General features: G+C 40.1%; 3 protein-coding genes across 11 annotated transcripts in view; all 3 read left to right on the plus strand.

Moving 5' to 3' along the window:
• LOC103720862 (3-hydroxyisobutyryl-CoA hydrolase-like protein 3, mitochondrial) overlaps positions 1 to 2,094 on the plus strand; it is a 39,175-nt gene extending 37,081 nt beyond the window's left edge. For 3 of the 5 annotated variants that reach the window (XM_088722795.2, XM_088722793.2, XM_088722796.2), the window contains one exon: positions 1,237 to 2,094. In XM_088722795.2, the coding sequence (XP_088578921.2) occupies positions 1,237 to 1,335 (99 nt within the window). In that variant the 3' untranslated portion in view covers positions 1,336 to 2,094. Of the gene's footprint in view, positions 1 to 508; positions 652 to 1,236 lie in introns of all 5 variants that reach the window. The other 2 variants (XM_088722794.2, XM_088722792.2) reach the window with 1 other exon arrangement.
• Positions 2,095 to 2,233: 139 nt separating this feature from the next.
• LOC108511788 (uncharacterized) lies at positions 2,234 to 4,511 on the plus strand. The gene is made up of 2 exons (XM_088722797.2): positions 2,234 to 3,661; positions 3,745 to 4,511. The coding sequence occupies exons 1-2, from the start codon at positions 3,566 to 3,568 to the stop codon at positions 4,180 to 4,182; spliced, it is 534 nt and encodes a 177-aa protein (XP_088578923.2). The 5' UTR covers positions 2,234 to 3,565; the 3' UTR covers positions 4,183 to 4,511.
• Positions 4,512 to 8,191: 3,680 nt separating this feature from the next.
• On the plus strand, positions 8,192 to 11,746 carry LOC113462156 (uncharacterized). Of its 5 annotated transcripts, XM_089931035.1 has the most exons (5): positions 8,192 to 9,650; positions 9,766 to 9,802; positions 10,084 to 10,223; positions 10,504 to 10,578; positions 11,243 to 11,746. In XM_089931035.1, the coding sequence occupies exon 1, from the start codon at positions 8,461 to 8,463 to the stop codon at positions 9,079 to 9,081; it is 621 nt and encodes a 206-aa protein (XP_089787161.1). In that variant the 5' UTR covers positions 8,192 to 8,460; the 3' UTR covers positions 9,082 to 9,650; positions 9,766 to 9,802; positions 10,084 to 10,223; positions 10,504 to 10,578; positions 11,243 to 11,746. The 5 variants fall into 5 exon arrangements, with proteins under 5 accessions (XP_089787161.1, XP_089787159.1, XP_089787160.1 ...); XM_089931033.1 differs by having other exon boundaries at positions 8,192 to 9,802; XM_089931034.1 differs by having other exon boundaries at positions 9,766 to 10,223.
• Positions 11,747 to 16,372: the final 4,626 nt, after the last annotated feature.

Below are 16,372 nucleotides of genomic sequence, written 5' to 3' on the forward strand. Positions count from 1 at the left end.
TTTTCTCTACCTGTAGATTTGATGGGGCCTCTGCTCCTCAGGGAGTAATCAGAATAATCTGCTGAATCTCCTGGTCCTTTAGGGCCTTTTTGGACATAGGATCATGTTATCTGGTGGCATGATCTATTCATGTGGGAGTGGGAAGTCTTGAGAAGGAAGCAAGCATATCCAGAAATTTTGAGGATCGAAAGAGGTCATGGATTCAGTTATTCCTAAATTTTTTAGGGATAAAAATAGCCAAGTTTTAATTGATGAAAAGCAATATGCCTCTTCATCACCTATCCTCAGATGGGAGAAAAAAGGACCAGGGGGAGGGTAGGGTGGTTCAGTGTTACTATTTGAATCCATTATTCGATATGAGTATCTTCTGCTTCTCATGATCCGTACAATTTCTATTGCGTGCAGCACCTTATAACTTCAAAAGCATTGGGGATGTATTGGATATATAAATTGGCAATCAGCCAAACAGTTTCTTAGGGGATCCATTCATTCCCTATTCCCTTTCCAGGTAACTTGGAAATTTGCTGCTGCAAGGATTGAGAAGTCTGGGTTTGTCAATGTTTCTGCTGGGTTGCTAACAACTCTCCTGTGCTTCAGAGGCTGCTTTCTGGAATGACTATTTAAGTGCTGTCTGGTGCTTGAGTAGGCCTGGTTGGTGTTTGAATTTGGATCTATATCTGCTATATATTTTTTTTAATGTTCTTTTTGATGGAAGCAAATAATTCTGTGCTGGTTGTAAGTTAGGTAACAAGTTTGTGGCACCCCATGAACAGCAGGGTTTGGCAGTTTGCTACTCGGGTATTTAATTTGCCAATTGGTCTCGCTCTGCTAGATATCTGAAGATGTGTTTTAAGTGTGAGACTAAAACAGAATTGCTACTTAGCTAAATAGCATTTGATGATATTTACTAGATTATTGTGCTAAAGTAAAGGTTTTCAAATAGAAATACAGCTTAGTGTCCTTTTAACAAGACAGTAAGTGCTTTGCATATTTATGAAAACTGGATCAGCTACTTGATCTCTCAAGCAAATGAGAAGCAAATTGTCTGTTAATATATGAAATGTTCTAGATGCACATATTCATTGATATGAATGCTTATCTTCTCAGTGTATATAGTTCCATATTCATGTTTGTGCTCTTAATTACTGTACATTGTTTCTTTTTGCTTAGTTTTTGTTTGGGTTTTATATCTAGGGAAAAAGGAAAAGGTATTCTCATGCTATGTGTTTTTCGCAGAAACCAAATTGGAGCCCCTCAAGGCTGGAGGATGTTGATATGACTGAAGTGGAGTCATTGTTTGAGCCGTTGCCTCCTGAAGATGAACTGAATGTGTGATCGGTTAGAAGTTTTGAAGCCGCATAGAATGCAAGGAAAGCTTTGTTTGTTTGAACTGTCTGCGGGCATTCATGGAATAAAAAGATAGACATGAACAGGATTTAAACGTTATAATTCCATTTATAAGAGCTTGGTCCATGCTAGGATATACTTCAAGTGGTAGAGATTGCGTGCGGTAACTTGTTCCAGCATCCCATGCCGTAACTGCTGGATTGTGCAACTTGGGATATTGCACTGGTAATGTGCCTTAATTTATTGATATTTATCACAGCCAAAGTTGAAGCCATCTATCTGGGGGGGTTGCCAGTTTATTGGTTACAAGCTAGTCGAAAAGTTTGCATATACAGGACAATAACGACGGTTGACAGCGATGACAAGAACTATTATAGCCTTCTTTAGGACTTGGTTCAGTGGATTCAAGCTAGATTGGAGTTATAACGACCGGATTCAAGCGGAATGCACGGGCAAGGTATCAGGTTTGCTTGGGGTATTTGAAGACACCATTTTCCTTCGAGGGAAACTGCATCTGCTTGATGGTCCTTAGTAGCGTGGTACCCATCGTTGGGTTTTGATGGTCAAAATATGTACTCCATCTGGCTTCGATGTGAGATAGCAAAATCTCCACGTTACACTCTTTCACAGATAAAATATTTATCTATGTGAGTTGTTGAGTTGATCTTTAATTTCTTGTTGTTTTCTTGGTAAATATGTTATATGTTTCTACAATAATATAATTTGTTCAACTATATATTATTGCTATCTTAATGTGTCTAATCCTTTCCCGCATCGGGATTGTCTATTTTGGACAGCGCAGATGACCGCGTAACTTACACCACCAAAGTTTCAAATCACTAGAAATTTAGAAATTTTAGTTCTGAGCATGTCCTCGGGGGGAGCGTGGATATGGTTTTTGTCTGACAACTTAAACGGGTTGCAAGATTTTTGCCCTGTCATGCTCGTACTAGCTTCAAGCCAAGTCAGATCTGAAGTTTTGTGTTTAAGGAACTCAAGATTCATAAATGCATGTGTTTTTTCTTTGTTTTGCTATCTCTTGATCTAGCCTATTTGCATAATAGTCACAAATATAAAAAATACATTTGTTATATGTATATGTATCAAATTTAAAAAAAAACTTTCTCAGTGTTATATAATTGTTAATGGTGCTGATTTAACATTATCTCACTTGAAAATTTAATATTTTGACATTGGTATTCTAAAGTATGCTTCTACATTATTAATTGAAATAATATTACTATTTAGATACGAAAGATCTTCGGCCATATTTTAGAATAGAAAGGATAATATTACTATTTGAAATAATATTACATTATTAATTAAAGTAACTGGAACAAAAGTAGTTTTCAATCTTCAGCCAAAAGATGGTTCTGGTATAATAGTATAAAAAGTTGTAATGGTCTTGAACTGTAACCATTATATATAGCTATTGCAAAACCGTTAATACCATGGTTTTTCAAAAATGGTTGTATTATTTAAGTAATATTATGATAACAGATATTTTTTGTTGATCCATAAAATAATTTCACAGTATGTTTAGCGATGTCTACAGATCTTTCACAAGAGGAAGGACACCTCGAAGTCCATATAATTCGTAGCGTCATGTCATTTCTAAAGCCAAGTTTCTCGCCATGTATAAGATTTTTGTTGTAAAATTTCCATATCCATTTCCATTTCGTTAAACTCCCAAAAGGAAGCTCATTTAAGTGGTTTCAGACGGTTCATCTCGGGCATCCAATTTCCATAGATCGCTAACCGATCTGCAGCATGATTATCTCATCCACAGATGTGCACGACTTATGAGAACCCTCAAAAGAGCAGACTAAAACTTCTAATTTCATCGACTGGGGATATTACACAAATACTCTATAAGGATTCGCATCCAAAATATATACTTGATTGTGGACGTATTCTAATTACTTTGTGTGCAAGGAAGACGAGACGCCGCCCTCATTATTTAGTAGAGAAGATAACATCAAAAATATTATACACAATCCGATTGACTTCCGTCAACTTGGTATCCTTAATTATCATCCGGTTCGGCCCACTCAAGGTTGATTAATTAGTTTACACGCTAAACTAATTATCCACTTGCTTCAACAAGAAACAAACCGCTAGCTTCCAGCTATTTTTATACTGGGGATGAGCTCCGTCGAACTCGCTAAATTTCGTGCACACATAACGCGTCCGTCTTTGAGAGAGGAGAATCGAAGCAATGGCTTGGCTCGAGGCCGTCACCTCCTTGGCTACACTGGCGTATCAATTTTTCCGGGGTGGCTCGGGAGAACGTAGGGAACGCCGGAGAGAGGAGGTAGGAGTAGCAGTACTTCCCTTTTTACTCTCTTTTTCTCCTCCTGTGTGTGTGTGTGTTTCTGATGTTGTTTCGTGTACCAGTACTACAATTCCTACGGCACAGAATGGAACTCTCAGTATCCATATGGCTCGCAACAAATCGATTCTGTGTATGGCCATGGAAGAGAGCGTTACGAGCAGAGAGGTTCAGGGAAGCACCACCGTGGCGAGCCTCAAGAAGAGTGGTACTCGTATCGGATACGGGACCAGAGCGGTGACACGGAGATTGACGTGGTCAGGAGCCGGCGCGCGGAGGAGAAGAAGAAGAAGAAGAAAGGAGGCAGGTTTGCCCTGTGCCGACGTGTGGATTATGAGGAGAGAGGGATGATGACGAAGAAGTACGTGGACTCTAGAGGAAGGCAAGTCATAGAGCAGAAGCCTTATAGCTCGAGGATGTATGAGGAGGACCAGTACCTCCCAGTAATCGGAGATTATGAGGAGGGCATCGGGAGGAGAGAGGGGTGGTTATCAAGTGCTTGATCATGGCTGCCTTCTTGCTTACTGTGGAGGGTTGGGTCTTGCACAGTAAAATTGTGTCCCAGCTTTGTCTTTAAAAATAAAAGAAAAAAAAAGAAAGAAAAAAAAAAAACTTTCTCGTGCAAGACAATTTCCATCTCCTACTGTTTCCTCTCCTGTAAACTTCTGTTTCCTCTCGTTCTCTGCATAGGCTATATATGTCCATCTTGTTCTTCTTTATTTTTGCGTTAAAGGAGAGGGAAAAAAAATCTCTGTTAGTTTGCTTGTAGATTGGTGGACTTGTATTTTAAATGTATCTAATCTTGCATAAATAACGAAATTTGCGTTCTCTCCATATTTTTCCTACGTCTGGCGCGCATGAGTTAACATAATAATATGATTTTTTCGGCCTTTTTGCCGAAGCGATAGGCTGAGGTTACTCGTGGAATCAATACTTGTTCATATAGATGATAAAACTTCTGCTTCAGTCCAAGTCGAGCAACATGTTGGTTTGATGTATTAGACAAGTGAAGAGGAAAAATGAATAAAAAAAAAGGGTTTGAAAGAGTCGGTCATGGGCTAGACGTGTGCTCGTGATGGTCGACTTGGTCCATCCCTTGTTGCATCCTTTAACAGTGATGTTCTATCGCAACTACATATATAATTATTGCTGACAACTTGTATATGAGAGGCAATAGAGGTGGATGAGCATTTCTAATCTAAGTTTTGTTACTTGATACGTACACCTCCATTTGAAAGGTACATTTCTTTTATTTTTTTCAAGCTAAGAATTAAACTAATTAAGATGTATTTATTAAAAATGGCAGCAGTTATAGAGATCGGAAGAATGGTGGGATATGCAAGGGGGTAGTTGGTGTTTAATATAACTCAGGCTTTTGTATTGTACAAATATATAGAGTCTAGAGAGTGTAAGAGTCTCTAAGGATTAGCTTTATCATGTCCTTTCTTCTTTTACGTATGATTTGTTGTTGGAGCTACTAATTATCGAACATGTGCCATGTACGTACAAAAATAAATTGATAAAAAAAGTTCAACAGATTAATCAATAAGATAGATACAATACGTAAGCTAAACAAAGAGAGTATTTACATTTTTATTTATTTTCAAGTTTAGAAAGGGCATGTGGAGGAGAGATGGGTTGAGATTTATTTTTTTCAAAAAATAGAGTTCAAGTGATTTGGAATGCCTAGAAAAAAATGTTTAGATGAAAGAGAAAAGCACAAAAAGCGCATGCACGATTTATATATCTAACTTCTTGATTATGTTTTTCAAAGGTGTTCATGAAGAGAGAAATTTAAGACATTCTAGTAAATAAACTTGCGAAGTGTCATAAGGAATATTCCACGCTCCGAACCTCTTGTTCTATAATCTATAATCTTTACCAAATGCCCTCTGTTTCTCCAAAACTACAAAACTAAGCTGCACTCGGAGGAAAAGATGCCGCCTCTGCAATTTGATAGCCAAGATCAAAAATAAAGTATGCAGTCTAGTTGACTCAGGTCAACCAAAAAATAATTAAAACCCACTCTCCGATCCTCGTTCTCCCCTTTGATCACCGTGGTGTGGATTGGCATGAACCCATTTTTATTTGGGATTCGGCAGAGATCCCCTTTCACCTCTAACCTTTAAACCTTGCTAAACGAAAAAAATCTTTTAAAATAATTTTTTTTCAAAAAAAATAATTATAACGACATTTTAAGGCGTCGCTAACTAAAAAATAGCAGTTAAAAACCGACGCTTTAAAGCGTCGCTAACTGCTTGACGCTTATAAGCATATCTAGAAAACGTCGCTAAAACACTAAAAACTACTATTTAGTGATGCTTTTGAAAAGCATCGGCAAAAATTTTTTTTACACTTACATAGCCGATGCTTTGGCGACACTTTTAAGAGCGTCGAAAAAAAATTTACCAACGCTTATAAGTGTCGGTAAAGATCTTAAAAAGCGTTGCCAAAGCTTCTTTTTTTTGTAGTACCTCGACGCTCGCCACAAAAAGAAAAAAAAGGAAAGAAAGAAAAATCTTTAGTCCAGATCGAACAAGTTGCTTTTATTTATCAGATGAGATGAAATGGGGTGTTGAAAAATTAGTTAATAGGAGCTTTTTTTTTGTTAGAGTTCGGTCTACGCCATCAAGTTTTCCTAATTTGTATGTAACCTAATACATGGACTCCAATTTAAAGGTGCATTTCTTATTTATTTTTTCAAGCTAAAAATTAAAGTAATTAAGATGTATTTGTTAAAATGAGGAGGGGCTAGAGAGGTGGGTGTTGTTGTGAAAATCCCATCCGGTGGTTAGAAGACTTCTAGCCGATCAGGCTCTAGAAAGTTAGCGATTCGCAACGCGCTTGTTACTCTGCATACAAAAAAAGAGAGAAAAGCTCGACAGTCGCTAGAGCTGATCCTCCCGAAGGCTCTCTGATACTTAAGCTATAAAGAGATGTGGATAAGAGTAGAAGGAAGGAGAGTAAAAACTAGAAAAGTAGAAAGTAGAGAATATGTATTGCTATGTGTCTATGTACCTAGTACCTGAGCCTTCTCTTATAGATAAAGCGTCCTTATCCTACTGGATTCAGGTTTTAGAGTCTTCGGCTCAATAAAAAGTTATTGGGGCCTTCTTTATTTGGATCACTCCATGAATTTGAATATGGATAAGACTGAATCTCCATTATGCCACATGTCGTCTCTTGATTGGCTGATTTATTTTGCTCATATTTTCGTTGAATCTTTTTGTATGGTAGGAACTATTAAATTGGATAAAAAAAGGTAGGTTTTAGTTAGTAGGCTATATATGAGACTCAAGAATTAGCTCAATTAAGCCTTAACTCCAAACAGACTCGAGTATTAGATAACCTAGCTATATTGTCTGTCCATTGTAATAATATGAGAAGTGGATCGATAGACAATCCTAGTTGTAGCATAGCATGGAGGAACTATTTATTTAAATCCAGATTATGCAATTCCGCGTGTGACTTAATTATGAGATGCTTTGGTACCTCAGGCTAAGGTAGAGCTTGTTAAAAAATATAGATCAAATATTTTATGTAAGAAGAAATAATTTAGTACATAAAAATCTTCTACAACTCCTTTCTGACAATTGTATGTGGATAAATAGAAAAGCGGCAAATTAGGTATCGTTTCACATCATTTTTTTTTTATTTTGAACAATAAAAATAGAAATTTAGTTTTATTTTCTTTCTAAATTTTTTAAATAAATATATTTAGTGTTGTCAATTATTTTGAAATATGAATATGATGATGATGATGATGATGATGATGATGGCGGCTAAGAAAGTGGCAGCGGTGGCCGCCCAAATAAATACTTAAATTCTCACTGTGGTTAGAATTAATGTTGCAACAATTTCATTTTGTTTAACTTCCATATGTAACCGAGATTTCTCATTATGATTAAGATAAATCTGAAATAATTTTAGAGTAATATAATACTAAATTAATACAAGGTTATAACCCAGATTAAGAAGATCACGGGTGAATTCTGAACATGTCTTCGGGCAGCAGGCAATATTAATTTATTTCTAATATTTTTCTGATCATCAGGACATGCTTTATTTTGTGTTTTAAGTTAGGTTGGTTTGAGGCCTTATTATTATAGGAATAAACCTTGAGGTGCATGGTAGTGCATATGGCGTGTTTCCTAGGCCCACATAATAGGCTTGGCAACTTAGCATTGAATTATCTCTCGACTTTTTCGAGCTATTCTAATCTCCCAGTGCCATATGATATACAGAGCTTTTTGTGTGCATGAAATTGTCACTACGGGAAAAAGCGATTTTAACGACATGTTTTTGCCGACGCTTGCTGCAAGCGTCGGCAATGTCCCGCAGAGCGCCAAAAATAGCCGACGCATTTTAAAAGCGTCGGCAATATACGACGCTTGATAGCGTGGTTGTAGAGTTGGCCTATAACGACGCTTAGTAGCGTCGTTGAAAACCAAACCCGCGTCCGCCCCCCTCCTCCATCCTCGATCGATATATCAAGCCCTCCTCTGTCTCCTCCTCCCTCCTCTGCCTCCTCCTTCTTCTGCCTCCTCCTCCCTCCCCTCCGGCCTTCTTCTGTTGCAAGAAACCGGTTCTTCCTCTCCCTCCGCCCGCACCCATCCCGCCTCTTCTCTCTCTCTCTCTCTCTCTCTCTCTCTCTCTCTCTCGCTCGCTCTCTCGCCCTCTCTCGTTTCTTCTTCGCCCCGATTCTTCTCCCTTCCCCCTTCCCGCCGCCTCGATTCTTCTTCATCCTCTCCCTCCGAACCCCGCATCGCCTCCCATAAAAAATGACCGACGCCGAGCCCTCCTCCCCCTCCTCCGCCGCCTCCGCCGACTCTTCATGCGCCGCCGTCTGCTCCACCTCCGCCACCGCAGCCGAGGCCAGCCCGCCGCCGTCGTCGGTGTGCTCCGCCTGTGGCGGCCCCACCGCCTCCATCTCCTCTGCCGCCGGCCGCCACTTCCTTGGCTTCGTCGCCGATCTCTCCCACTCTGTCCGCGGCCGCAAGATCTCCGACCCCGTTCCCCCCCTCCCCCAAACCGTCACCTCCCTCCTCTCCCTCCTCCAAGCCCTAACCTCTTGGATCGATGAGATTCCCCCACTCCCCCACTCCGCCCGCTACGGCAACCCGCCCTACCGCTCCTGGCTCGCCCACCTCTCCGCCGAGACCCCCGCCCTCCTTCTCCCCCTTATTACCTCCGAGGAGCTCCTCCCCGCCGCTGACGAGCTTCTCCCCTACCTCCTCGACTCCTTCGGCAACGCCTCCCGCATCGACTACGGCACCGGCCACGAGACCAACTTCGCCGCCTTCCTCTACTGCCTCGCCCACCTCGGCCTCATCAGGGAGGAGGACTACCCGGCCCTCGTCACCCGGGTCTGTGTTCAGGTTGGTTATGGTTTATATTTATAATTTTTTATGATGTAGTCAATGATTTCCAGTTTATGAAGATGGTGATAGCATACCGTTCTAGTGCTGGTTCCCCCAAAAAAGAAAACATGTAAGGTTGCTGGGGTTTAAAGATTATCTTGAAATTTGCTGTTCTCTACTGTTGCTGGCTCACTTGTTGGCATTTCTTTAGAGCAATATAATATGAAAATTGTTAAACCTAAGCTAGAATGAAATATGTCCACTCAAGAATTGATACTTCCAGCTATCATTTTACAATGTCTTGATAAGCATCACTCATGTGCAACTTAATGTTGGACAGATAGGGGTTCTTTTTATTTGATCTGAATTGGATCATAGTAATTGGTACGATCAATTTGCTTTTTATTTTTGAGAAATACAGTGGCATCTTCTGATAGGTCCCAGCCTGTGGAGGAGGAGAAGAGAACGATGGAATAAAAATACTTTATTCCATTTAATAGAGCACGTTCTTCTTATCTCTCCCTCCTCCTATTAGTTAACCCCAAGCCCAGACTTCTCCTGCCAGACTCTTCTCATCATGGAAGCCCTTCTCTTCTTCATTGGAGTCGTTGGTGAGCTTCAGCTATCCCCTCCCCCCAAGAAACTCTCCCATAGCTATCTCCCATATATTAAATGACCATCTCATAACTAACTGTTTTTTCTTTCTCTTAACTTCTATTCTTGCAGGCAATGTTATCTCTGTCTTGGTCTTTGCCTCGCCCATGTAAGTATTAATATTTTAGATTGCTCTCTCAGAACTTCATAGGCTATCTATCTTCTATACCTCCTTGTCAAATGATGTAGTGGTCACGATTGTTGTTTCTGGTGCATAGTGTTTAAATTACTATAACATGGTGGCAGCTATTTTGAGACTTCCAGCTATATAGAGGTGACATATTGTATATATGCTTCATTCTAATAAGGCCTCTAAAACTATTGGTCTACACATCATGCTGATTTTCCCCCTTAATTCCGTGATTCTTAGACATGAATTTCTAAATGCAGGCAAGCAAAAAGATAGCCGATGCAAAGCATGCAAAAGATTTCCAAGCAGTTCTGAAAGAGTTTCAGAAAGCTCAAAGGCTTACAGTTGAGAGGGAAACTGCTTATGCCCCTTTTGTTCCTCAAGCAGTTCTTCCTTCGAGGTACTGATTTACTCACTCAGCTCTTATTAGGTCTCAAGAAGTCGTGAATAATGATTGTCAGTCATGTATGTTTGTCTTTTTTTTTTTTTGGTTGTGCGAAGCTATTTAACATAAATTTGATGTATTCTCATGAATTTTCACTGGTAAATAGTAGTTTTCATGGTAATTGGTGTATTTTCAATGCTGCATTTCTGCATATTACAGTATCAATACATGATACATTGCGATCTTTGTGCCCTGCTGATCATCTGATTGCTGTAGCCTGGTTATTTTTGTGCAGCTATACTGCTAGAGAGAGAGATGTTAGTGCTGATAAAACATCTGAACAGCGTGCTCTGCTTGTGGAATCTAGAAGGTGAGAAGTCTTTCTATTTTAATCCTTTGATGCATAATGATTATATAGTTGAGTCCGTTTGTGAAATTGCCATGCTTGGCACAAAAGACTGTAGTACTGATATTTAAACACTTCTAGATGCTGTGCCAGGTATTATCTTTTTGATAAGATTCTCTTTAAGTTAATTGTTCATATCAATCATTATATAATTCATTTTACTACATTTAGCTTCTAATTAGATGAAGAGTTAGGTCTCTCAACTACATTTAATATTTATTAAATGGATTTTAATTCTTTCTGCTGATCCTGAAAAGTTGGGTTAGGTCTTGTATGGCTATGAATGCTCCATCTTTTTGACCCCTGTTCCTACTCCCCTTTTCATTTCCATTATTTCTTTGTGCCACTGAGTTATATTTCTGGTTTCATAAAAATATACTAATTGGACCTGGCTAGTATCATATTTTTAATGGTAATCAAACCCATGAAATCATCAATATAGTCCATATACTACATCTTAGCTGGAATGGCCATGAGATCCGTGTTCTTGGAGTATAGTTTTTATTTCAGTTCTGTTTGTTTGCTTAGAATATGAATATATATATATATATATATATTGTGGGAATTGGTGTTTGTTCCTGGTTAGTAATTGTCACTTCATCTATTCACCGACGTGTGGAGCCACCAGAAACAGGTTGTAGATCTGAGACTCGGAAGAGCCGTGTGGCAGCAGTTTCTTCAGAGCTTATCTGTCCTCTCACTTGCAGCCCATTCCCTTCTGTTGGCATCCCCTCCTGCACCTGCGACGATGACCCATGCCCAACACTCGAACCTGAAGGAGAAACTCAAGCACAATCCCCTTGTCACTCACAGGCCTTCGCAGAAGGAAGCAGAAGAAGCTGAACTCCTCTTCTGCTTAAGTGCTTAAGAACTGCAATGCTCCAGACTTGCTATCCATCGAAGTCTCTGTGGCTTTGAGGGACAATGAGTGGAATAATAAGTTTTCTTTTGGGTCAATAAAGGAACAAGGTCTATTCTTGTCTGTCTTGTTTCTGTTAAAGGGAGGTATGGGTATCTGTAATGGCTTTTGGCTTGTAGTTTTATAACCTGGGTGACTCTCTTTTCTTGACCAGTTCTCCTTGAAGGAGGTAACTACCCTTACCCCTGAATGAACCTGCAAGCTTTCCTCTTATTCTCTTGGTACAGCTTCTCTTATATGAGATGTTCTGCTATGTTCCATGATGAGTAATGCTAAGGGTGTTCTGAAAAGCCCTGCCGTGTGTGCAGGAATTAGTGCAATTTACAGGGATATAGGAATTCCTATAAATTGCCAAGCCAGCATTTGTGAGCCCGGGGGACTTTTTGTGTGCAGAAAATTTCATAGAAATCTTCAGGATGCTGATGATGCCTAGCAGTTCAGCCCATTTCAGAAGGGTACACAGAAGGCTCCAAACTTTTTATGATTTTTGAGGACCTCTGTTATCAATTGAACTAGTATGATTATATCATCCTTACAGCTTACTTCCCCAGCTCAGGTACAGATTAAGCTCAGTGCAAAATTTGTGCTGAGTACTTGGTTGCAGGTATACTTGATGGATCAATTCTAATTTTATCTAGATATTAGAATTTTCTTCTTTCTCAGTGCAAAATTTGTGCTGAGTACTTGGTTGCAGGTATACTTGATGGATCAATCACAATTTTATCTAGATATTAGAATTTTTTTCTTTCTTATTTTTATCAGTTGGGAAAATACAAGCCATGAGGCCATACCATGTTATATTAACTGCTAGGACTTACAGGCACTGTCATTAGAAGATATAACCTTCCTGACCTAAATACAACTGGTAGTTCAGTCATTAGCATTTCCCAAAGTAATTTAGGACATTAATTGAAAACAAGAACTAGGCACTGCTCGGCAACTGCTGAAGAGGCATGATCCTAAGGAGCATATATCAGAAGCGTCGGCAACTGTTTATTATGTTAGGTTGCTATACTCATGGGCTTTATTTTGCCAAAAGCAACAAATTTACATTCGTATTTTTTTTAAAAAAAAAATAGCAATCCCGACGCTTTAAAGTGTCGGCGAAAACGCTAACTGGATTGGGCTTTATCGACGCTTTAAAGCGTCGGGAAATTTTTGCCGACGCTTTAAAGCGTCGGCGAAAACACAAAACTGGATTGGGCTTTGTCGACGCTTTAAAGCGTCGGGAAAGCCGTTTTTGCCGACGCTTTCATTAGCGTCGGTAAATCACTGTTTTTGCCGATGCTTTCTCTTAGCGTCGGCAAAAACCGGACCCACGCCCACCTGCCCGACGTCTGACCCACGCCCACCTGCCCGACGTCTGACCCACGCTTTGAGGTGCGTGGGCTGGAAATTCGCCGACGCTTAAAAGCGTCGGTAGAGACCAAAAAAACTGCCGGGAGATATCATTTCTTTTGTAGTGTGTCACCCCATGGCCTATAGCATCATACGTAGTAATATAAAATAAGCTTCTTGGTTGAGTGGGGTGATAGGACTTCCGTCTTCATGCTGGCATCCCTCTGTAAAAACCTTGCTCAAGTGGGAGGTCCGAGCAGGTAATGGAATCCTTAGTAACTGTCCAAATTTTATATATTGGAGTAGTCTACGAGACTACGAGCGACGTGGTAGACTAAATCTATCCAATATATAATTTCTTTGTGGAAAGACCAAGATGTCCCTCCCTCCCATGCTCTCGTTCTATAATCTATAATCTTCATCACCAAATGCCCTCTTTTCTCCAAGACTACAAAACTATACGTACGCTGCACTCGGAGGAAAAGATACCGCCTCTGCAATTTGATAGCGAAGATCAAAAATAAAGTATGCAGTCTAGTTGACTCAGGTCAACCAAAAAATAATTAAAACCCGCTTCCATCTGGCTTTATATCTGATCACCAACCCAAATACCTTCCCCTCAAGCTCGCATAATTCGTCCATCTAAGAGAGGAAAGAAATATCGAAGCAATGGTTCTGTTCGAGTTGTTCTCCGCCTTGGCTTTACTGGCTTCGAAACTTCTCCCGCGGTGTGACTCGGGAACACATCGCCAAGGCGGGAGACGAGAGGTAAGGAGTAGTTTTTAAATTTACATGTCGATCTCTTTTGCCTTCTCCGGCGGTGCGTCTCACTGGCGTAATTTTTGCATCACTTGTCCGATGCTCCGGAACGAAACTTTCAGCATGCACCTGGACACAGCTCACGGCATGGGGACCCTGGGCCACAACGCAATCGGAGCGGTCGCTCCGGCGAACAGAGACAGCGTGTCCAGGTGCAAGGACCTGGAGCTGTTCAACAAATTGCATGGGAGGAGAGAGGGGTAAGAAATAGGAAGTACAAGGACTCGAGAGGAAACACGCGGGTCATCGAGCAAACGCCTTTTCATGCAAGACGCGTGGAGCAGCGCTTCGTCCCAGTCGGAAATCCGGAGATGAACAGGAGGAACGCTGCTGGTGGCCGCGAGATAGCCCATCGAGAACATCGGAAAAGGCGGTGATTAATTAAGTGATCCGAGGATTGATGCCCGCTAGCTCGCAGATTCAGCTTTTAGTCCTCTGGACGAATGCTTGGAGTAAGGGTCTCGCACCACGATGAAGTGATTTTTTTCTCTTTCTTTCATCCTTTTGTTATACCTACGAGGAAAATAAATATCGCATGCATGCATGACAGCGTATCCAATAGTTCGCATCTCTTGTTTAGATGGACTGCCCATCTTGTTCTTAATTTTTTCAGTTAGATTGAGAAGAAAATATCTGTTGGTTTGCTTGTAGATTTGTGTGCTCGTACCTTATAACATGTACGTACGTCGTGTAATTTTCCATAAATGGCAAAAAATCGCATTCCCCCTGCATATTTTTTCTATGCCAGCGTTGTTACAAAACGATGGGCTCAACTTACCTGTAGCCTATATTAAATTTTCTTCGGTCCTTACCAACCCAACCCGAAACCCCGGCGCCCACCACAAAAAAGAAGGAAAGAAAGAAAGAAAATTCTTAGGTCCAGCTCCAGCAAGTTGCTTTTATTTATCAGACGAGACGAAATCGGGTGTTAAAAACTTAGTCAATAGGAGCTTTTTGTTAGAAGTCGGTCTACGTAGGGACCCGCCATCAAGTTTTCCTAATTTCTATGTAACCTAGCACATAGACTTTATTTTAAAGGTGCATTTTTTTTTAATTTCTTCAAGCTAAAAATTAAAGTAATTAAGATGTATTTGTTAAAATGAGGAGGGGCTAGAGAGGTAGGTATTGCTGGAAAATCATATCCGGTGGTCGGAAGACTTCTGGCCGATAATGCTCTAAAAAGAGAACAATTCGCAACGCGCCTGTTGCTCTACACACAAAAAAGAGAGAAAAGCTTGACGGTCGTCGGAGCTAATCTGTTGGAGAGCCCTCTAATACTTAAGCCAAAAAAGATTTGAGGAATAGTAGAAGGAAAGAGCGAAAAGACCAGAAAAGCAGAAAGTAGAGAGTATGTTTTGTTATATATATGTCCCTGTACCTGGTACTTGAGCCTTCTCTTATACATAAAAAGTCCTTATCTTGCTGGATTCATGTTCTAGGGTCTTTGGCTCGATAAAAAGTTATCGGGGCCTTCCTTATTTAGATCACTTCATGAATTTGAATAGAATAAGACTGAATCTCTATTATGCCACATGTCGCCTCTTGATTGGCTGATTCATTTTGGGCCACATCACTTACCGTTGCTTCCGAGACCGAGCCATCTCTCCCCTCCTATTTTTTTCTCTTTTTTTTCTTCTTTTTGTTTGATTTAGGTGAAGAAAGTAACCTTGATCAGCTAAATTAGGCTTGATCCGGTCTGGGCTAAATCCTTTTGGATTGGATATGGGATAAATTTGATGAGCTATCTCTACAAGTATGACAAACTCCCCGAGTAGGTTTCCTTGAAACTCGAAGAGGTGCTCGATCCATGTGATTGCCTGATTGACCAATAGAAGAGTAGCATGGGCCGCACTTCTTTGGGCAATCTGCACCATTGGAGCGGCTATATAAGGAAGGTGAGGTCAAGGCCCTGGCCTTACAAGGCTCGGTTCTTGCCATGATTGCTTTAGAATTTCCGTGTTCACCTCGCGCTCTCCCACTTCTCTCCTTTCTACTCAGCTCCTTTTAGGTATTCTGTAAACTCTTTCTTCTTTTCTCCTTTTAGGATGCATAAGAGAGGAGGTATATATTTATGGTTGCAACTTTCTACCAAAATTAGCATATGACTTGAGAGATCTTAAATTGTAGTTTTAAAAACAAATAACATTTATTAATAAATGTTGGGATAGATTTGAAAAATATAACAATTGTTATTTTCATTAGAGCAGGTAATCATAGTAATGGAGTGGTATCCTAATAAGACTATTAGTTTCTTTATTAAAACTTTACTAATCAATGATTTCCATTTTCTTCATAATATAACTTGAGCAAAAGGTAACAATTAAAGATTTTTGAGGCTTTAGCTAAGAAAGCAAGAAAGGGGAAGGAGAGTCGTGATGAGGGGTACGTGAAGTATACAAGCTACATGGGAGTAGGTCTAGTGAATGCAGCATAGGCAAGGAATATGAAGAGAGATTTAATAAGAAATCTAGTATACTTAGTATAGATACTTGGGATTGGATTTCAAAACATGATCAAAAAGTATCATAGTTAGAGTTTTTTAAGAAAAAAATGAAAGGGACTTATCACCAAACATTTGATCAACAGGCATTATCCTTGCGCCTTGAGCAAGGGGATGGGGATTTGACTCATACTGGAATCAGTCCTCGAGGATGAGTGGGAAAAAAGGTAGGAGAGATGAGG

Source organism: Phoenix dactylifera, chromosome 5 (genome assembly GCF_051530095.1).
Source record: "Phoenix dactylifera cultivar Ajwa chromosome 5, Ajwa_hap1_PhDact_Kaust_v1.1, whole genome shotgun sequence".
Taxonomy (NCBI): domain Eukaryota; kingdom Viridiplantae; phylum Streptophyta; class Magnoliopsida; order Arecales; family Arecaceae; genus Phoenix; species Phoenix dactylifera.